Source organism: Salvelinus namaycush, chromosome 22 (genome assembly GCF_016432855.1).
Source record: "Salvelinus namaycush isolate Seneca chromosome 22, SaNama_1.0, whole genome shotgun sequence".
NCBI lineage: Eukaryota > Metazoa > Chordata > Actinopteri > Salmoniformes > Salmonidae > Salvelinus > Salvelinus namaycush.
The window spans coordinates 29,150,749-29,173,399 of NC_052328.1; the positions used below are offsets into that span (position 1 = coordinate 29,150,749).

Sequence of the window (22,651 nt, forward strand, 5' to 3'; positions counted from 1 at the left end):
ACAGTAGAGTGCATACATTTTATATATTACATACTGAGACAAGGATATCCCTACCGGCCAAACCCTCCCTAACCCGGACGACGCTAGGCCAATTGTGCGTCGCCCCACGGACCTCCCGGTTGCGGCCGGCTGCGACAGAGCCTGGGCGCGAACCCAGAGACTCTGGTGGCGCAGCTAGCACTGCGATGCAGTGCCCTAGACCACTGCGCCACCCGGGAGACTTGTAGTCCTAGTTTAAGCCATGCCACTGGTCCTCATATCCTGCATTTAACATTTAGGTTCTCCAACTCCTACACGTCTTCACAGGCTCAGTCCACAAGCCTGTCATCAAGCCTGATCCAGAAACATGGCTCTGTTGGCCAGAAACAGTTTTAAACAGGCCAGAAACACTACTTTAAACAGAGCTGAATTTTGTACCAATGTACTAGACATCTATTAAACTACAACGATGACTTTTGACATAATACAGAGGCTTAATCTGGACTATAAATCTCACAACGCTGGATACAGTCATCGCTCTCTGGCAGGACCCCTATGGACTGAGATGCTCCCTGGAACGGTGCGTGTGGTTACGTGTGCATGTTTTTTGTTCTCTGCTTTCACAAAATAAAGTTCCCGTCCATTGATGATCCATATACTAATATGGATAGCTAGCTGCTGACTTCTGACAATGCTAGATAACCTTTTTATTCTATGGGGTGTTTTCTCCAAAAATGTAAGTTCATATAAGAAAAAGGATACATATAATCAAGTCCATCTTTGATAAATAGTATTTATCACATTATTGTTATACACAAAGCAAGCACAGTAGTCCCACATGTCGACTGCAGTTACAACAAAATGTAAAAACATTTTAATTTTGGCAGTATTTCCTGTTTGCTATGGAAACAACCATTATCCTTTTTGCCCTAGAGGAGAAGCAAGCTTATTGGTCAGTGTCGAGGTACCCATGCTGCTCTCCTCTGAGAATAGACCATTCCCTTCCATTGCAGCCTAGCTGGAGCGAGCCATCTCCTCCTCTTTAAGTCGACATGTGTTCTGGTTTGAACACCATTTCAGATCATTTCCAGTGGATGGGTGAACTGCACCTCAGAGCATCCTTGTAGACAGGCCAGTAGTACTGGGCTCCCGAGTGGGGCAGCGGTCTAAGGCACTACATCTCAGTGCAAGAGCCGTCACTACAGTCTCTGGTTCGAATCCAGAATGCATCACATATGTTTGTGATTGGGAGTCCCATAGGGCGGCGCACAATTGGCCTAGCGTCTTCCGGGTTTGGCCGGTGTAGGCCGTCATTGTAACTGACTTGCCTAGTTAAATAAAGGTTCAATAAAAATACTGTGTGTAGTACTTGTGTAAGCCTGACAGTGGATTCCTCTGATGCAAGTCAGCTGTTCCCTTGAAAATCTTGACGAACACCACTGGGTCATTGGCCTTGTTGCTGAACACTGCATGCGGATGGGTCACACGCTGCAGAGACTCACCGTCCACTGAAACCAGCTCATACCTCGCCTGGAGACACACACAAAGACAGGTTAGAGGTACAGACGCCAACACATGCTTACTGTGCAGTGACCTGGGCTCCCACTCAGCATCTACTGCTCTCCTTCATCCCAGTACATTCATTACCATATTCTCTCGCTCGCTCACACACACACGCTCAAGGTTTACCCTCAGCGGAAGGTTATGTTGAAAACACACACACACACACACACACAATGCATTGTTTAATGCAGGAAGAGTTCTAGAACCCTGAGGAGAGGAACTTCCTGTGATGTCATCAGGGCTCGCTGAGGATGCACCTGGTTGACAACCCCAATGAAGGGTCACACACAATCACAAAGCAAGAGGTATGTGACATTACAAGGTCTCTTCTCGATTTCCCCCAAACCAGGGCCCTGTTGGAACTCTGAAAATACATCTCCCCTCATGAAACTAATGTTTGATAGCGTTGGTTAACCCAAAACATTGCTGCCTTCCCTTCCGTGACACCAGCACCAAAATACTTCAATCCATTTATCTATAAAGCAAAGTAATTTTGAATATTAGACAATCTCATTCATCCTCGTAGGTAAACATATATTTATCTTTTTGGGCCTTTCTCTCTCGCCCTGTCCCTGTCTAGCCAATAGGCATCATCCACATGTAAGTGTGTTTAACATTAGTTAGATGGGCATTGCTCCTAGTAGGTAGTGGATCACTGTCCAGACTCCAGGTCATATGTCTGGAGACAGCAACACCAGAACTCTAGGACAGGGTAAATAGTATAATCCTGGTGCTGTTGACTACACAGTGACCTTACTCAGCTAACAGCACAGATGAAAAGGAGCAACACACACACACACACACAGAGAGAGACACAGAGAGAGAGACACAGAGAGAGAGACACAGAGAGAGAGACACAGAGAGAGAGACACAGAGAGAGAGACACAGAGAGAGACACAGAGAGAGACACACACACACACACACCTGGTGGCTAGCTAAAAGATAGGGTGTTTTCAGACAGGAACAGGGGGACAGGAAAGCCTGCTGTAGTTGTCTACTTGGTCTCTGTGTGGGAGACAGACAGCAGACACACAAGATAAGGACCGGCTATCAGACTACGCCAGCGAGGTGTGAGGCTGAGTTAAGAAACTGGAGATGGGGGGGGGGGGGTCAGAGTAGAGCAAACCAACCATGTCTCTGTTTCCCTCTCTCTCCCAACCATTTCTCTCCCTCCTTGTCCTTCCCCTCCTTCTCAAAGGTCTCTGTCGCATGCGTATGTATGTGTGTGTGAAAGGGGGATTCTAAGGGGAAGTTCTTAGAAACTGAAAGGCTTAGCCGACACCAGATCCCCAGAGTGTATGACACTAATCGGACCTGGGAAGTGCTGTCACCAGGTTCACGGCGGCAGCAACACACACACACACACACACACACACACACACACACACACACACACACACACACGATATTGCTGCACTGTTGGAGCTAGAAACATAAGAATTTTGCTGCACCTGCGATAACATCTGCAAAACTCTACTGTACGTGACCAATAAATGAAGCTGTGACCTAGTATCTCTCAGGTTAGAGAGCTGTGACCTAGTATCTCTCAGGTTAGAGAGCTGTGACCTAGTATCTCTCAGGTTAGAGAGCTGTGACCTAGTATCTCTCAGGTTAGAGAGCTGTGACCTAGTATCTCTCAGGTTAGAGAGCTGTGACCTAGTATCTCTCAGGTTAGAGAGCTGTGACCTAGTATCTCTCAGGTTAGAGAGCTGTGACCTAGTATCTCTCAGGTTAGAGAGCTGTGACCTAGTATCTCTCAGGTTAGAGAGCTGTGACCTAGTATCTCTCAGGTTACAGAGCTGTGACCTAGTATCTCTCAGGTTACAGAGCTGTGACCTAGTATCTCTCAGGTTACAGAGCTGTGACCTAGTATCTCTCAGGTTACAGAGCTGTGACCTAGTATCTCTCAGGTTACAGAGCTGTGACCTAGTATCTCTCAGGTTACAGAGCTGTGACCTAGTATCTCTCAGGTTACAGAGCTGTGACCTAGTATCTCTCAGGTTACAGAGCTGTGACCTAGTATCTCTTAGGTTACAGAGCTGTGACCTAGTATCTCTTAGGTTACAGAGCTGTGACCTAGTATCTCTTAGGTTACAGAGCTGTGACCTAGTATCTCTTAGGTTACAGAGCTGTGACCTAGTATCTCTTAGGTTACAGAGCTACAGTATGTCTCTCAGACATCACCCCCATTTCACCTCACTGTAACCTCTGACCTGATCCCCCTGCTTCATTCAGGATCTTTCTTTCTGGTAATACACTCTGGCTAAGATATTATAGGGTGTCCAATCAAAAACATTTTGACCAATATGTAAAATAATATGTTAATTGTGTAGATACTCCTCTAAGAAACCCCATGGTCTCCATCATAATCCGTTGAAAAGTTATTGGAGTTTTTACCCTTGTAGGATGGTCAAAATTAGAGTGACTAAATCAATGGAGGCCAGAGAACAGTGGTCATAAATCAGGAGAATAGCATTGTGTCAGCCAGGCTGGATGCTGTGAGAGAATTAAGGCTAACTCATTTTTCTTCTCAAATCCGGAGGACATAAAACAATATAGAGGTAAGATCGATATCAATGTTGAGACATGACATTTTGTATTTTCATATTTAATTCTATGCTTTTAATTTTAATATGAACAAAAACAGGCGTATCTCTGTGAAATGTCAACGGAGCACTGAGCGTACCTACCACAAGCTTTTTATTTTCAAAGCCTTTTACATTTATTTCAGCTCGTGTCATGCTAACTTATCTATTTGCGACCCACGGAAACAACTTGGAAGACGTGAAATCCGATGAGGCTGCACCACTATGTCAACAGAGCTCAGTGCTTATTATCGGATGTATTAGGTTATGAAATATGACCTCTAGGATATAATATTAATGATGTCAGAGAACGACCCCACTGAGCGATTCATAACATGAAGAATCATATTTGTCTTGGTCAAATGTATTTTATAACATAAGAAAGTGAAAAGTCCTCACCAAAGCGTGTTTTCACCCACTCTGGTTAGAGTGGGTGAGTGGAGTGGACACCCTACATATCATTCAGGAGACGCACACTCACACACTCAGCTATTGTACACTATTCTCCTCACAGAGCTGTGAGCAAGGTGACTTCCTCATGTTTTGGTCAGCTGGCGCCCATCCGAACTCGGCGAGGTGAACCGAACGATTATACTCAAATACTCCCTTGAAAGACAGTACTATGTTCAGACACCGTTGTCAATATACACTTCCTCAAAATAGTCACAATGTATGTAATTAAGGAATTCATTTTGGCGTTTTTGCCGAGGATATCTTCGTCACTCAACTTTACATCTAACTAAGATGTTTGGTGCAGTATTTCTCCAGTGAAAAAATTTGCATGAAAGCGAGTCGGCTATCATTGAATGACAAACACTTCATTGAACAATCCCTACTGTTGACCAATAACCAACGAAGGGGTGAAGACTTCGGCACTGAACTTTGTCTTGCCTCGAGAAGGGGAAAAAAGTGTGCACGAACAGCTGAAAAAACCCTTTGATGACCAAAACGAACAAAAACATCACAAAACATTATAATGCATTATAAATACAAAAGTATGTGGACACCCCTTAAAATTAGTGGATTCAGATTTTTCTGCCACAACTGTTGCTTCGAGCACAAAGCATTGCAATCTCCATAGACAAACATTTGTAGTAGAATCGTCTGTCCTCGGTTGCAACACTCACTAGTTCCAAACGGCCTCTGGAAGCAGCGTCACCATAAGAGCTGTTTGTCGGGAGCATCATGAAATGGCCGAGCAGCCGCTCACAAGCCTAAGATCACCATGCGCAATCCCAAGCATCGGCTGGAGTGGTGTAAAGCTCGCCGCCATTGGACTCTGGAGCAGCGGAAACGCATTCTCTGGAGTGATGAATCAAACGTCACTATCTGGAAGTCCGACTGACGAATCTGGGTTTGGCGGATGCCAAGAGAACGCTACCTGCCCCAATACATAGCATCAACTGTAAAGTTTGGTGGAGAAGGAATAATGGTCTGGGGCTGTTTTTCATGGTTTGGGCCCCGTATTTCAAGTGAAGGAAAACGTTAAAGCTACAGCATACAATGACATTCTAGATGATTCTGTGCTTCCAACTTTGTGGCAACAGTTTGGTGAAGGCCCTTTCCTGTTTCAGCATGACAATGCCCCTGTGCACAAAGCGAGGTCCATACAGAAATGGTTTGTTGAGATCGGTGTGGAAGAACTTGACTGGCCTGCACAGGGCCCTGACCTCAACCCCATGAACACCTTTGGGATGAATTGGAACGCCGACTGCGAGCATTAGTGCCCAACCTCACGAATGCTCGTGGCTGAATGGAAGCAAGTTATTGAACAATCCCGAGCGGCACAGCGGTCTAAGGCACTACATATAAGTGCCTGAGGCGTCACAACAGACCCTGGTTCGATTCCAGGCTGTATCACAACCGGCAGTGATTGGGAGTCCCATAGGGCGGCGCACAATTGGCCCAGCGTCGTCTGGGTTAGGGTTTGGCCAGGGTAGGCCGTCATTGTAAATATGACTTGCCTAGTTAAATAAAAGGTAAAAAATATTTAAATAAAGTACCCGCAGCAGTGTTCCAACACCAAGTGGAAATTCTTCCCAGAAGAGTAGAGGCTGCTATAGCAGCAAAGGGGGGGACCAACTCCATATTAATGCCCATGATTTTGGAATGAGATGTTTGACGAGCTGGTGTCCACGTAATTTTGGTCATGTAGTGTATACGCAAACTGTTCTGGATGGGAAGCATGCGGGTGTCTTAAAATAGTTTCCTCTCTCCACCACTTCGCTCTCATTCTACCACTCATAAGACTGTCAGTCAGACAAAAGCCTGACACACCAACACAGGCACACACACTAGCAAAGCCTTTTCATTCAGGTATTGTAGACTCAGAGTTCTGAGCCCAGGCCAAACTTGACTGTTGTTTACAAACGTCACAGACCAATACATATCGCTAAACACATCACCTTGTATTATATGGCTCAGCTTGGATTAAAGCATGAGCTGCCGGAATATTACAGTGATCTCCTAAAGAAGCTTACCATCAGAGCGTCACTGGTAGAGGCAGCTCCTCCTGGAAACATCATCTCATTCTCCATCCCACCTGAGATACTGATACCTGTAGAGACACGGAATATCTCCACAGAGTGCCAGTGTAGGTGTAGGCTTTTGCCAATCAACTAAAAATCATAGTCTTTAGTACAAGACTAAGTTGAATCAGTTGTGTTACTGCTTTGGCAAGATTGAAATCCTGCATCTACAGGGGAAGATGACCAACTGTTGCTGTAGACTAAAGAGACACAGTAAATAGCCTTACTAAGGGTCTTTTAATAACAATAAGCAGGTGATGCACTGACCTCTACTGGTGGGGCCGGGTACTAGGCTACTGATTAGTGGGCGGCTGACTGATGGGCATACTCACCCAGAGACTGTTTCGTCTTAAAGATGGTCAACGTGGCGATCTCATGTCCTGAACTGGTACAGGTGGTATGTTTCCATGGTGACCATTCTGTGACTGTCCTGGCGAATATCTGTTCACTTGTTTCCCCTTCCCTGTCTGTCCCAGTCCCCCCTCTCCCTCCCTGTCGAGAGGGTTCAGTCCTGCGGAGGGGGCTCAGGGGGAGGGGTTGAGTGTTCCTACCTCCCCTCTCAGCACTGCACTCCCATTGGTCCATTTTGCCCCTCCCGCTGTGTCCATTCCTCACAGGCGACCACCCCCGCTCTGGAGTGGTATCTTCCGACAGCAATGAGGTCTAATCATAGAGCCGGGGCGTACCATTCTCACTACGTGGGGAGTAGATCGGTTGGCGTTGGCGTAGGGTGGTGTGTGGGGACTTGGCGAGGAGCCATTTGAGCGGTGAGGGGATCATGAGCGGAAGGTGTGGTGTTTGTTGCAGGAGACCTAAGAGAGGCCAGACAGACGGTCTATCTTAAAGTCCTGGGCTGGCTGAAGCTGGAAACCACCATGGTAGTCTGGAGAGAAGATATACATGACATCATACATATTAGCAGACACACGCAAAGACAGACACAGACTCAGTCCTTTAACCCCAGTAGACCAACAGTATTGTACTATAGTTTTACACCCTCCCAGCCCTGGTCAACCCTCTGTGTTTGACAGTGACATTGCGTGGGAGTTCTCTTGTGTCAGTCAACACAAAATGGACTCCATTCACCCCAGGAACCATCAGCAACTCTCTATCGGAAGCCATCACACCCACCTACTCAGTAACATGAGTAATAGTAGGCAATTAAGGTCACAGTTATAAAAACTTAGAACACTGAAGACACCATTCTACTGACTCTGAAAAACACCAAAAGAAGAACTACCTGTACACAGCCAATCTGTAAATAGCACACCCGACTACCTCCTCTCCATGTTATTACTTACCCTCTTGCACCCCAGTATCTCTACTTGCACATCATCATCTGCACATCTATCACTCCAGTATTAACGCTAAACTGTAAATATTTTCGCCTGTAGGGCCTATTTATTGCCTACCTCCCTACTCTTCTACATTTGCACACACTGTACATAGATTTTTCAATTTCTTTTATTTTGTGTTATTGACTGTACTTTTGTCTATGTTTAACTCTCGCACTGCTTTGCTTTATCTTCGCCAGGTCGCAGTGGTAAATGAGAACTTGTTCTCAACTGGCCTACCTGGTTAAATTAAGATGAAATAAAAATTTCAAAAAGTTTTTTTTAATTTTTTTTTTTAAAGCTGCCAGTTGATTCTCTGACTATAACACCCCTTCAGGGCTTTGAGGTAGGCTACTTACTTCTGAAGAGTTCTGTCAAACATGACAGAAAGGACGGAAAGACCATTCTGCTTTTGGGGCGCACGCTCAGCCGGTTGACACAGAGACGCAGCACCTGGGAAGAAATGTGTATTCAGTTACCAGAACAGGGCAGGATCCAGCAAACACTACTAACCCTTACACTTAGATATGAAAAGAATATGGCTAAAATGCTGAAAGACCATCAGAAGGCATGCTGGAGCTATTACCATATGGCCTTAACATATCAAATACTTTCTAATCCTAGGGGTTGGGGGATAGTGGTCGCTTCAAGGGAGGGCCCAAGTGATTACAAAATACATTCAAGAGTGGAAATTAAGAAATATACATTTACAACACTACATGATAACACAAGATGATAACTGAAATAGCAAAAGTCTTGAATAAGCTAATTAACAGTTAACATTTCATTAACAAAAATGCAGCATAAAGGCTACATACCCTTTGTTCCAAAGACACTCCAAAGTATGCCAGAAAGAAACTCCTTTTAGGCAGTCCACAAATGGGAGAAGTATGAAGACTTTCAAAAACGTGTGTTAATCCTCCCAAGAAAAAAAAGGAAAAAAATAAAATAAATCAGCCTCCAAAAATGGCTGAAACTAACATCTGCTCAGAAAAATGTATATCACAAAAACATCCACGAACCTGTAAGCACTTGGATAAGTGTCTAAATGACAAAAAAAGTAGATATTTATTCATTAAAATATAAACAAAGACAATCCACTCATTTGTCTAAAAAAGGTGACAAAAAGTCCAACAAAGAAAATGCCAAGTAGACATAAAAAAAAAGCTGCTGTACATTCTTAGTGTTTCCATGGTGTTTCAAAACAATGCGGTAGCGATGTCTCAAGGATCCCGGATAGACCGGTTTGCAAGTTTTAAAGTTTGAATGGCAAGCAGTAGAAAAAGCTGCAATGTGCATCTCAGTCACACATTTACTTGCATACCTTGTAATGCCACAGGTGTCAGAGGAACACCTGATAATGTCAATGAAAGTGTCCTTAAAAATAAAAATACTTTCACTTCATAGTTGACCTTAGAATAGAAAAGTATGGGTAACTGCAAAGCAAGTCTTGATGCAGTGTCTTTCTTAATCTCTCCTCATTTTTTTTTTTTTATGAAATAGAAATAGCCCACTGATAAGTCACTCCAAAAATGGCTGAAAAACAAACTTGCAAAAAGAAAAAGATTATCCATAGGATTTTTTTACCAGTGCCTAGGGCTACTCTTATTTAGAAAAAATATCCTTGTTCACCTTATTTACATCAAAAAAGATCAGGAGGTTCATCTACAGAGGCTTTCAAAGATAGAAAAGTTAGGCTAGTCAATGAACATGTCGTTTAATGGTGAAGAAAAAATAAGTCTAGAAATAAATCAGTCTTCACAGCAAGAACAAAAGTGAACCAACAGGAGGCCAAGGGAATCTGCAAAATCCACTATTTAAAGATTTAACCGTTAACACAAATCCCATACACAAAAGTATGTGGACACCTCTGACTATATTCTTATAGAATTTTCACAAATGCCTTACTATACTTCATTCTCAAACATTCAATGAATTTATAAAAACGACCATATCTAAAAGTGATCACGTGTCTGAAAACGGTAAAAATATATATATATAATCTTCCTGGGATGTATATGAACAGATCTAAGATTACATATTGCTAAAACGCTGTCAGTTCCACTTTAAGATCAAAAATGTATTCTAGGCTATCAGAGAGAGAAGACGCATATCCTTTAGCCTTTTTACATCCTATTAGTAAATATTTACACCATTACCAGTAACTGAAATTTAAGTTTTGTTTTTTGCAGGTTTGGATGCAATGTCGAGGTCCAGGCCTATTTCCTTGCAGCGTGGGTAGCACTTTTGAACGCAGATTGCTAAGGACATTGTTTAATTTAATACATTTTATAATATGGCTGTAACGTAAGAAAATGTGGAAAAAGTCAAGGGGTCTGAAAACTTTCCGAAGGCACTGTATGCAAATAGGTTTTTGCCCACGTAAGGGAGTATTGTCCTGCTTTCATTGTCTTTGGATCAGGAAGTTCAAACACTTCTGTTAACCACCCAGGTTTTCTTCTCTTGTAATGCATCTTGCTTCTGGCCATTTTTAAAGTCATATCATTACTCATTTTGCAAAAGAAGATCAAAGTTGTATTAACCCTCCAGCATGACAATGCCACCAGCCATACTGCTCATTCTGTGCGTGATTTCCTGCAAGACATGAATGTCAGTGTTCTGCCATGGCCAGCAAAGAGCCCGGATCTCAATCCCATTGAGCACGTCTGGGAACTGTTGGATCGGAGGATAAGGGTTAGGGCCAATCCCCTCAGAAATGTCTGGAAACTTGCAGGTGCCTTGGTGGAAGAGTGGGGTATCGCACAGCAAGAACTGGTAAATCTGGTGCAGTCCATGAGGAGATTTACTGCAGTACTTAATGCAGCTGGTGGCCACACCAGATACTGACTGTTACTTTTGATTTTGATCCCCCTTGTTCAGGGACACATTATTCCATTACGGTTAGTCAGATGTCTGTGGAACTTGTTCAGTTTATGTCTCAGTTGTTGAATCATGTTCATACAAATATTTACACGTTAAGTTTGCTGAAAATAAATGCAGTTGACAGTGAGAGGACATTTCTTTTTCTGCTGAGTTTATATTCATCTACAGTTTTGACATTGTAGACTTCAGAGGGAAAGTTCAAATGATTCACAATTAGCTGGAAGAGGAGGACTAGTAGGTAGTTCTACATTGCAGCCGATTGCTGTAGCAGATGAGGATAGAACAAAAGGTATGGCAGTACCATGTTTTGGGAGATTGTTGGCCTGATGTTGTCGTTCAGTTGGTGTTTGCCTAAATATCTGAAGTTGGGTAGACTTGACTTTCAAAAGAACCCTTTTCTGCAATGCGTAGTGACAATTCTGGGAGGCTGAATACATTTCCTGTCAGAATATCAATTGGCGTTGAGCCATGCCATGAACAATCTTTGATTAAATGCTCTTCGTGGCGATAGTGTTTGCCATGATTAGGATATACCAGTCTTGCATCTTGTTCCATGGTCTTCCGTGAGATTTCTTTGATATTCCTTTAGGTAAATCATCTGAAAGCACTGTTTTTTTTTTGTTGTTGCACGGCTTTAAATAAACATTAGGTATTATGAACACTTCTTTCGACATTTTACCCTTTCCCAAGAGCTCAGGTTTGTGTTTTGGAACCGTCACTTTACTCTAAATCCATAATTGAGCTTGATAACGTCTCTGATTTTGCAAACTACGATCAAAATTGTATTCTAGAATATCAGAGAGCAAACAAAATATCCACCCATCTTTTCCAATCTTACCTCAACGATTCTTACGCAAGTATGTATGAACCTCGATAACGACACTGTTAGTCAGTAAATTCAATTCCAGTTTTGTTTTTGCAGGTTAGGATCCAACATCAATGTCCAGACCTATTTCATGAGAGATCGGGTAGCACTCTTACACCCATTTGTGTGTTAAACTTCACATATCTAAGTTGGTAACATTTTGCTTCGATTCATCAGCACAAAGTGCAAGGTCAATCTTATCAGAGATGCTCTCTAGCTTGACCCAATGAGGTTCTACTTGTCTGACTTCCAGCAAATTGCCTCCCTTCGACACCCTGGCTAATAACATGTCCATTTCTTATTTTTTTCTTCATTAAAGCCAACCTCCTCCTTTTTGTTACTTCTTTCAGTCTTTGGTATTTCGGCTCAAGTGTTACTGTAGTGGCCTTCTGGTGATTGGAAAACTCTGCAGAATTCTTTTGTTTGCGACGTTTTTTCATGAAAGTATCCTTGTAAAATTCACATCTCTTTCGACCATGTAAATGTGTCTTTCTCATCCAAACTACTCCTAACCCATCCATAATCTCTTGAGCCAGCTCAGTTTTCCCACTTTGTAAATCCAGATCAAAATTTTGGTCTAGAACATCACAGACAATCTGCCTGTAATTTCCACACACTTCTGAAGCAAAATCAGCCAATTCAAACATCATGTCTCTGGTCAATAGATGCAAGTCAAGTTTCTCCTTTTTCACACATTTAGATTTCACATCCAGGTCAAGTCCTTTTTCCTTACAGAGAGGGTAGAGGTACTCCAATGCTTCTTCTAATGTGGGCATCATTGAGGATTCCTCCATTTTTATGTCTTTCTGAGTGAAGACGCTTTCTGTCTGGACATGTTGAGGATAGATCACAGCCAGATCAGCCTCATCCTTTGTGCATATTTCATGAGGTCCATTTCCAGGACCAAAGAGTGCGGTCTCATCCGCACACCGTGTTAAAACTGTCTCAGTAAAGAGGTTTTCAGTCTTCACATGCGGAGGAGATATCAGGTCCACAACAGGCTCCTCCTTTATGCAGATGTCAAAGGGTGTACGATTTTCTGAGACGCTGTCATGCAAATTGGACCTTGCCCATGTAAGAGAGCAGTTACTTGCTTTCATTGTCTTTGGATCAGGAAGTTCAAACACTTCTGCTAACCACCCAGGTTGTTTCTTCTTGTAATTCTTTTTCATGTCTTTTAGTTTTGCCATAGTCCGGGAGGAAAAAGTATATTGTACTTCATTACAAACACCAAGATCAAAGTTGTATTCTAGAATATCATAGATAACATGCTGTTGAGCTCTTTTAATCTCTTTAGCATATTCAGCCACCTCAACCATTACACCATTTGTCAGTAAATGACGATCAAGTTTCTGTTTCACTCCAGATCCAACATTGAAATCTACACCAATTTCCTTGCACTTCGTGTATGGATCTTTCCAATACTTTCCACAATCTCTTGGGTTATGTTTTGCGTAACTGACACGCCACTGCCGTATATATTTATCCTCTACCGCTTTTTGGCATTGCAGTCTTCGTCTTCTATCGGCATTGTAGTCTTCGTCTTCATCAGAAGGAAAGTTGAATGGTTCACAATAATCTGAAAGAATAGGCCTCGGTCTAGTAGATACAGCTAAATTACATCCGCTTTCTGTAGCAGGTGAGGTTTGCACAGAAGGAACGGCAGTACTATATCTTGCTAGATGAACATTTTCAGCAGGCAATGGCAATTCAATATTGGTCTGGGTTTGGTTTACGCTAAACACCTGTGAAGTTGGGTTGATTTGAGCTTCAAAATAACCACAGTGAGTGAATGCAGGTTTGGATGCAACATCAAGGCCCAGACCTATTTCATGACAGAGTGGGTAGCAGTCTTTCACCAGTTCTTTGGTGTTAAACGTCACATTTGAATGGTCTAAGTTGGTAACATTTTGCTTCGTTTCATCAGCACAAAGTGCAAGGTCAATCTTATCAGAGATGCTCTCTAGCTTGACCCAATGAGGTTCTACTTGTCTGACTTCCAGCAAATCGCCTCCCTTCGACACCCTGGCTAATAACATGTCCATTTCTTTTTTTTTTCTCATTAAATCCAACCTCCTCCTTTTTGTTACTTCTTTCCGTCTTCGGTATTTCAGCTCAAGTGATGATGTAGTGAAATTCTGGTTACTGCAAATCTCTGCAGGATTCTTTCGTTTGCGACATTTTTTCATGAAAGTATCCTTGTAAAATTCACATCTCTTTCGACCTTGTAAATGTGTCTTTCTCTGCCAAACTGCTGCTAACGCAACCATAATCTCTTGAGCCAGCTCAGTTTTCCCACTTTGTAAATCCAGATCAAAATGTTGGTCTAGAACATCACAGACAATCTGCCTGTAATTTCCACACACGTCTGAAGCAAAATCAGCCACTTCAAACATCATGTCTCTGGTCAATAGATGCAAGTCAAGTTTCTCCTTTTTCACACATTTAGATTTCACATCCAGGTCAAGTCCTTTTTCCTTACAGAGAGGGTAGAGGTACTCCAATGCTTCTTCTAATGTGGGCATCATTAAGGATTCCTCCATTGTTATGTCTTTCTGAGTGAAGACGCTTTCTGTCTGGACATGTTGAGGATAGATCACAGCCAGATCAGCCTCATCCTTTGTGCATATTTCATGAGGTCCATTTCCAGGACCAAAGAGTGCGGTCTCATCCGCACACCGTGTTAAAACTGTCTCAGTAAAGAGGCTTTCAGTCTTGACATGCGGAGGAGATATCAGGTCCACAACAGGCTCCTCCTTTATGCAGATGTCAAAGGGTGTACGATTTTCTGAGACGCTGTCATGCAAATTGGACCTTGCCCATGTAAGAGAGCGGTTACTTGCTTTCATTGTCTTTGGATCAGGAAGTTCAAACACTTCTGCTAACCACCCAGGTTGTTTCTTCTTGTAATTCTTTTTCATGTCTTTTAGTTTTGCCATAGTCCGGGCAGAAAAAGTATATTGTACTTCATTACAAACACCAAGATCAAAGTTGTATTCTAGAATATCATAGATAACACGCTGTTCAGCGCTTTTAATCGCTTTAGCATATTCAGCCACCTCAACCATTACACCATTTGTCAGTAAATGACGATCAAGTTTCTGTTTCACTCCAGATCCAACATTGAAATCTACACCAATTTCCTTGCACTTCGTGTATGGATCTTTCCAATACTTTCCACAATCTCTTGGGTTATGTTTTGCGTAACTGACACGCCACTGCCGTATATATTTATCCTCTACCGCTTTTTGGCATTGCAGTCTTCGTCTTCTATCGGCATTGTAGTCTTCGTCTTCATCAGAAGGAAAGTTGAATGGTTCACAATAATCTGAAAGAATAGGCCTCGGTCTAGTAGATACAGCTAAATTACATCCGCTTTCTGTAGCAGGTGAGGTTTGCACAGAAGGAACGGCAGTACTATATCTTGCTAGATGAACATTTTCAGCAGGCAATGGCAATTCAATATTGGTCTGGGTTTGGTTTACGCTAAACACCTGTGAAGTTGGGTTGATTTGAGCTTCAAAATAACCACAGTGAGTGAATGCAGGTTTGGATGCAACATCAAGGCCCACACCTATTTCATGACAGAGTGGGTAGCAGTCTTTCACCAGTTCTTTGGTGTTAAACGTCACATTTGAATGGTCTAAGTTGGTAACACTTTGCTTCGTTTCATCAGCACAAAGTGCAAGGGCAATCTTATCAGAGATGCTCTCTAGCTTGACCCAATGAGGTTCTACTTGTCTGACTTCCAGCAAATCGCCTCCCTTCGACACCCTGGCTAATAACATGTCCATTTCTTTTTTTTTTCTCATTAAATCCAACCTCCTCCTTTTTGTTACTTCTTTCCGTCTTCGGTATTTCAGCTCAAGTGATGATGTAGTGAAATTCTGGTTACTGCAAATCTCTGCAGGATTCTTTCGTTTGCGACATTTTTTCATGAAAGTATCCTTGTAAAATTCACATCTCTTTCGACCATGTAAATGTTTCTTTCTCTGCCAAACTGCTGCTAACGCAACCATAATCTCTTGAGCCAGCTCAGTTTCCCCAATTTGTAAATCCAGATCAAAATTTTGGTCTAGAACATCACAGACAATCTGCCTGTAATTTCCACACACGTCTGAAGCAAAATCAGCCACTTCAAACATTACATCTCTGGTCAATAGATGCAAGTCAAGTTTCTCCTTTTTCACACATTTAGATTTCACATCCAGGTCAAGTCCCTTTTCCTTACAGAGAGGGTAGAGGTACTCCAATGCTTCTTCTAATGTGGGCATCATTGAGGATTGCTCCATTGTTATGTCTGTCTGAGAGAAGACGCTTTCTGTCTGGACATGTTGAGGATAGATCTCATCCAGATCAGCCTCATCCTTTGTGCATATTTCATTAGGTCCATTTTCAGGGCCAAGGAGTGCAGTCTCATCCGCACACCGTGTTAAAACTGTCTCAGTAAAGAGGCTTTCAGTCTTCACATGCGGAGGAGATATCAGGTCCACAACCTTTATACAGGTGTCAAAGGGTGTTAGATTTTTTGAGACGCCGTTATGCAAATTGGACCCTGCCCATTGAAGAGAGACGTTACTTGCTTTCATTGTCTTTGGATCAGGAAATTCAAACACTTCTGCTAACCATCCAGGTTGTGTCCTCTTGTAATTCTTTTTCATGTCTTTTAGTTTTAACATAATCCGGCTGCCAAAATCAAATTGTAATTCACTACCAACACCAAGATCAAAGTTGTATTCTAGAATATCATAGATAACATGCCGGTGAGCTCTTTTAATCTCTTTAGCATATTCAGACACCTCAACCATTACACCATTTGTCAGTAAATGACGATCAAGTTTCTGTTTCGCTCCAGATCCAACATTGAAAACTACACCCATTTCCTTGCACTTCTTGTATGGAGCTTTCCAATACGTTCCAACATGTCTTGGGGTTTTTCTTGAGTAACTGACACGACACTGCCGTATATACTCATCCTCTACTGTTTTTTGGCATTGAAGTCTTCGTCTTCCATCGCCATTGTAGTCTTCGTCTTCATCAGAAGGAAAGTTGAATGGCTCACAGTAGTCAGAAAGAATAGGCCTCGATCTAGTAGATACAGCTAAATTACATCCGCTTTCTGTAGCAGGTGAGGTTAGCACAGAAGGAATGTCAGTACTATATCTTGCTAGATGAACATTTTCAGCAGGCAATGGCAATTCATTATTGGTCTGGGTTTGGTTTACGCTAAACACCTGTGAAGATGGGTTGATTTGAGCTTCAAATGAACCACATAGGGTGAATGCATTTGCTATGGGAATATCACTGGACGGTGATCCATGCCATGACTCCTCTTTGAGAAAATGCCCTTCAGATGTACTAACGGGATCTTGGGCATTACAGAAATAAACCACTTTGACAGCGTTATTCTCCCCATCACTTGTGCCTGTCTTTTCAGGGAAAAGACGTAAAATCTGCCCTTGACTTGTTGTTTGGGAACTGATGGAAGGTACATGTGAATGCTCTTTTGGTAAACCCACATAGGAACATGAAGACCATGGGACAGTTGGGGTTATTCCCATGTCATTCTCCTCAAGCTTTACATCAATCTCAGAAGGAAAATAACTGTCTGATAAATTGTTGGTAGTTTGGATCACTGTATAGTCATGTTCATATGTTGAATTGGTTTTGGTTTCCAGATACCTTGTTTCTGTGTTTCCTGACACTGGAGAATGTGGGTAATCTATGCAGGCATTAATTGAATCAGACCAAATGGTTACTTGGGAACTCTCTGCTTCATCGTCCTCCATCTTAACATCCATTTTGCACCAATAAACTACAAAAACAAACTCGTCAAAAATGACAATCTCTAAACTGAGAACAGTCGATTGTTAGATATCTGACAGAACAACTTATTAAAAAAAAGGAATGTCAACGTCACTTTACGGTACAACCAGTCACCAGCAGCAATTGGTCATTTATTTAATATTGATAAACACTGTAAATTCTATTTCAGACCCCCCCGGGAATCATACTCCCTGTCAGACTGCTAAAAATATATAATTCACCAATTTGCGACTACCCGTGTCTTTCCAATACATGCATGGGCTATAAAAATTACCATACAACTGATCTGACCAAGCTAGCCAGTCAACTTCCTAGCTAGCTAGCTGCTAGCCAGCCAACTTCCTAGCTAGCTAACGAGCTAGCTAGCTAGCTAAATGGCAACAAACGCCTAAATCGTATTTGGCGATGTATCTAACGTTAGCTATTTAGATTTAACTTTTTATTGTATTTTGCTAACTAGGTTAATGCGGTTAGCAACTGCTAACCAATCGTTAGCAAGCTAGCTAGTTGTCCGTAACATAACTAGTTAGCGTTAAGTTTGCTACTAGGCTACCTACCTAAGATAACGTACCGTTACCCTTACTGGTGGTGGACTACAGCAAATCCCTTGGTCTGCATTGTGTTTAAAGAAAATCGAGACACAAAAAGTTGACTTCACAGATCTGTTCAGCATTATTTCTTAAAACCGCCTGCTAGCTAGCAGCAGCATGCGTCGGAGTGGAATTTTTAAGTAGCTCTTTAAGTCCCTCGTCAGGTGGTTGTGGCTAGTTGGGGTACAGCTACAGACGAACGTGACGTTATTCTCCCGCCGTGCAATTCGGTTTTGTCCACATCACTAAGGAACTGTCATGGTCCACACACATCTACAGTTGTGAAAAGGACACAACACCTCTTCCCCCTCAGGAGGCTGAAAAGATTTGGCACGGGTCCTCAGCGCCTCAAAAAGTTATACAGCTGCACAATTGAGAACATCTTTACTGGCTGTATAACTGCTTGGTATTGAAGGGCTTGGCATTTAACCGCAAGGCGCTACAGAGGATAGAGCTCCCTGCCATCCATGACCTCTGTACCAGGCAGTGTCAGAGGAAGGCCCTAAAAATTGTCTCCAGCCACCCAAGTCATAGACTGTTCTCTCTGCTACTGCACGGCAAGCGGCACCATGTCTGGAACCAACAAGAACCTGAACAACTTTTACCCCCAAACCATAATACTGCTAAATAGTTAACCAAATAGCTACCCAGACTATCTGCATTGATCCTTTTTGCACAAACATTTTTGATTAATCACATAAGCTGCTGCTACTGTTTATCTATCCTTACGTGACGGATAACACGTAATTTGAATTTGATTTGTAACTTACGGGTCTTTGTTAGAAATGCCTTGCTTGTGTATGTAGCTTTGCCAGATTGAGGTTTACAGAGAAAAATGACAAAAATAATTGTATGTGTGTGTTATTTCAAAGCATATGTGGTAACCCGTGGGGTGTTGGGTTGAGCGTGCAGAGATTAACACAGAGACAGGGAGCGGTTAGTCTGCAAAACAGGGAGGAAAATCTGATATCAACCTTGGAGGGGACAATTACATGAAATTTTCTCAGGAGCAATTCCTGAGGGGGACACCAAAAGTAGTGCTGTAACACATAGACTATGTTGTAATATGTTAAATGTATATTGAGGGACCATAATCACTACTACTGGATAATTGTTAGGTACAGTAGTTAACTGAAGAGTTGTCCCAACTTGTTTAAATCATTATAATACTACTAATAATAATAGTTATAGCAATGTTCCTTATCAGTGCAGTGTTCCTCTCTCTTGAAACGTTTGCAAGAGTTTGCGGTTCTATAAATTGTGGGTGTGGCTGATATGGTTTTGTGTCATCACTGAGGTAACTGGACGATGCTGTGCCACTGTCCCCTATACTGGTGCTGCTGGCAACAAGGGTGACACCTGGTCCTGCCGTGGCTGTGACACTGTCCTCAAGTCTCTCTCCTTGGCTCTTTCCCTTTCACCACCCTCACTGACTCACAGTCTGTCTCCTAGAAAAGAAATAAGGTGTTTGCTGTACTCCTAACTACCGGTACCCAAAACTACACAATTAATCACAACAGCAATACCATTGCCTTAAACAAATCTTGGTTCAGTCACCAGTTTAAATTGAGAGTGGGGGTATTCATGGCATTTTCCAATTATGTCCCTATTTTACAAATCAAAAAAATTGAGAACCTTTCATAATGTTGCCAAACAAAGACTCAACAAACTTACCTGAGACTCCCTGTCTCTGCCAGTCTGTCCCTGCATATCTGTCCCCAGCTCTGCTGTCTGTGTGCCATCTGTTGCCTGCTCTGCCTAATGACATCATTGTGAAATATTTCCATTAGCATTTCACTTCTTTCTTATGAACATTTTATCAACTGGTCTTTGAGATATTAGGCTACTAGAGTTCTTACTTTGCGTTTTGGTGTACTGAAAAATACTCTGATGTCCGTCTTTTTACTTTTTTCTGACATTTTTCTACCTGGCTGGCTGGCTGACCGGTCTAGCTGCACACACACATTTACACAACACATGCTGCAACGTTTTGAAATTTTAACATAGTTTGTTTCATATTGGCAGGCTTCCAACAATAGCTGAATTTGCAAAGCTAGCGAGCACCAATTCCGTTTCTGTGGTGTTTGCTATAATCTTTGCTACCTGGTTAAAGGTGAAAAAAATAAAAAATTCACTAGCGACAATTTAGTTTTTGCAACGAGACCATTAAATATATTTAAGACAATGGTATAAGAGAGTGTAGTTTTGTTCAGTTTGGACTTCAGTTTATCGCTAACCTTATCACAGGGACTTTGAAGCACTACAGCTGCATGCTAATCTTGGAATAAACTGACGATAGCAAATATTCCATCTTTGACGACGCCACATAAATGGAATAGGTACTAGCTAGCTTGATAGTTAATGTTTGCTTTAGTTTGCGCGCTAGCTCTGCAAATTCAGCTAGTGTGTGAACCCTGCAACATGAAACAAATATATACATTGCTAAGGCGCGATTGACTGGATTACCTCACGTCAGTTACGTACATTGAGTGCCTTTCGGACAGTAGATACGAGCCCTCTATTACCTTGCCAGCTAAAGAACTGGCAGTGGATCAAACCATTGTGAGGCAAAGGGCGGGGGGGTCGCAATCTTGTGAAATTTAAAAACGCGCTATTAAGTGTCTATAATCAGTACAAGTGCTTTCATTGCGTATTATTAATATTATTGAAATTACATAGTTATGTTTACAGTGATATATTGGGGGGGACAAATCATATTTTCCCCAGGATGGGGGGGTCGTGTCCCCCCCATCCCCCCTGGGATTTCCGCCTATGCCGCAAAAACAACTTTACTAGGACAGAAAATAAACATTACAAAGAAAATCACGTAGGTTTAGCTCAGTCCTTCTTCTCTGCTTTTGCTCTGTGTCGGTCTCTCCCCGTTCTCCATCGCGGTGTGCCACAGTGCTCATTTTATTTGGCCTCCACGGCTGGTTGGCACTTTCCACTAATTACCTTCACTTGGAGCTGTCCGTGTTGGGGTGCCCATCTCCCGTATTCCCAGCAGAGGGAGCCAACGTCTCATCACGTACCTCCCCTCTATTACCATCCCCCGGGGTAGGTCTCCTGGGATACCAAACATTAGTTCATTAGGTTCCATGCTCACGCTGGCCAATAAAAGTGGATGAAACACATTCTTCACTACAAGGTTAAAGACTGGTCATCCCTAATCCAGTCACATTCTCTGTTCTCTCCAGTAATCATTCATAGACAACACGCTAATATTGATGTGTTGTAGACAGATGGTTACATTCTCTGGTGTATTGAGAGATCTGCCGCAGTCCTCTGACTAACATAAATAAAGTGTGACTCATGGTGTGCATCTCAATAGTCTGAAGTGTCTTTCTTGGTCTCCTTTCCCTTATCTGTGAAAACTGCAATCGAGTGAAATCAAATACCTGTAACTTCAGGTATCCCCACCATATTGTTTTCCCCTATTCTTTATTTTCAGTTCAGTGCAGATGATGGAGAGGAAGCGGGTGAAAACTATTGAGCTGTACCCTCAAACAAAACAGTAAAGTGTTGTTGTTTTTGTTGATTTCTTAGTGAGAGGGAGGACTAGTGGGGTCGTGTGCAGATCAACAGACTACAGCTCAGAGGGGATCTCCCTAAAGCTCCGAGGGCATATCTCGTTATCCAGAGGCACCCACAGCCAGAGGCACTAAACTGAACTCTGTGTAAACTCTAGTGTGGTGAAGGGGATAGTCGCTCTGGGTTAGGATTAGATATAGAAATTAATTCATGTATAAAAAAACAGGACGGAGGGATGCATTTCCCATTTCTGATACTTTGAAATCTGTAGCTTTGTGGCCTCTGTTCTCTTATGCCTTTGGATTCCTTACAGATCATAGGCTGTGGATAGGCTTTTATCATAGGCTTTTCATACAGATCATAGGCTGTGGATAGGCTTTTATCATAGGCTTTTATTTCCAGCTGGTTTCCGTTGTACCCAGCCTTCCGTGAGGTTTTGTTGTGTTGGGTGTCAAAACTCCACATTTTAGAGTGGGCTTTTATTGTCCCCAGCACAAGGTGCACCTTTGTTATGATCATGCTGATTAATCAGCTTCTTGATATGCCACACCTGTCAGGTGGATGGATTATCTTGGCAAAGGAGAAATGCTCACTAACAGGGACGTAAACAAATTTGTGCACAGAATTTGAGATAAATAAGCATTTTGTGTGTATGGAAAACTTATGGGATCTTTTATTTCAGCTCATGAAACATGGGACCAACATTTTACATGTTGTGTTTATATTTTCATTCAGTATACATAACACTCATCACATTTCTCACACTAGTCTTGGTAGTTGGTACAGACAGACATCTGGCTGAACTCAGTCTCAGCTAATCCCACTGGCTTTAACTACAGTACAGAGCAACAGAGGATCAATTCAACTACATGAATCATCAGGAACAATCATATAAATCGCATAAATGGCTCAGTATTCTCAGATCCCAGTAACCTAAATACACCCACAGTATATCCCAAATGGCACC

General features: G+C 42.4%; 1 protein-coding gene across 2 annotated transcripts; it reads right to left on the minus strand.

The window, feature by feature from the left end:
• Positions 1–1,231: 1,231 nt before the first annotated feature.
• LOC120017726 (PDZ domain-containing protein 7-like) lies at positions 1,232–18,333 on the minus strand. Of its 2 annotated transcripts, XM_038960676.1 has the most exons (6): positions 18,121–18,333; positions 8,808–8,908; positions 8,349–8,442; positions 6,988–7,538; positions 6,608–6,684; positions 1,232–1,509 (listed from the first exon to the last, which is right to left on the minus strand). In XM_038960676.1, the coding sequence occupies exons 4-6, from the start codon at positions 7,238–7,240 to the stop codon at positions 1,324–1,326; spliced, it is 516 nt and encodes a 171-aa protein (XP_038816604.1). In that variant the 5' UTR covers positions 7,241–7,538; positions 8,349–8,442; positions 8,808–8,908; positions 18,121–18,333; the 3' UTR covers positions 1,232–1,323. The 2 variants fall into 2 exon arrangements, with proteins under 2 accessions (XP_038816604.1, XP_038816603.1); XM_038960675.1 differs by lacking the exon at positions 18,121–18,333 and having other exon boundaries at positions 8,808–10,616.
• Between the last annotated feature and the right edge of the window lie 4,318 nt (positions 18,334–22,651).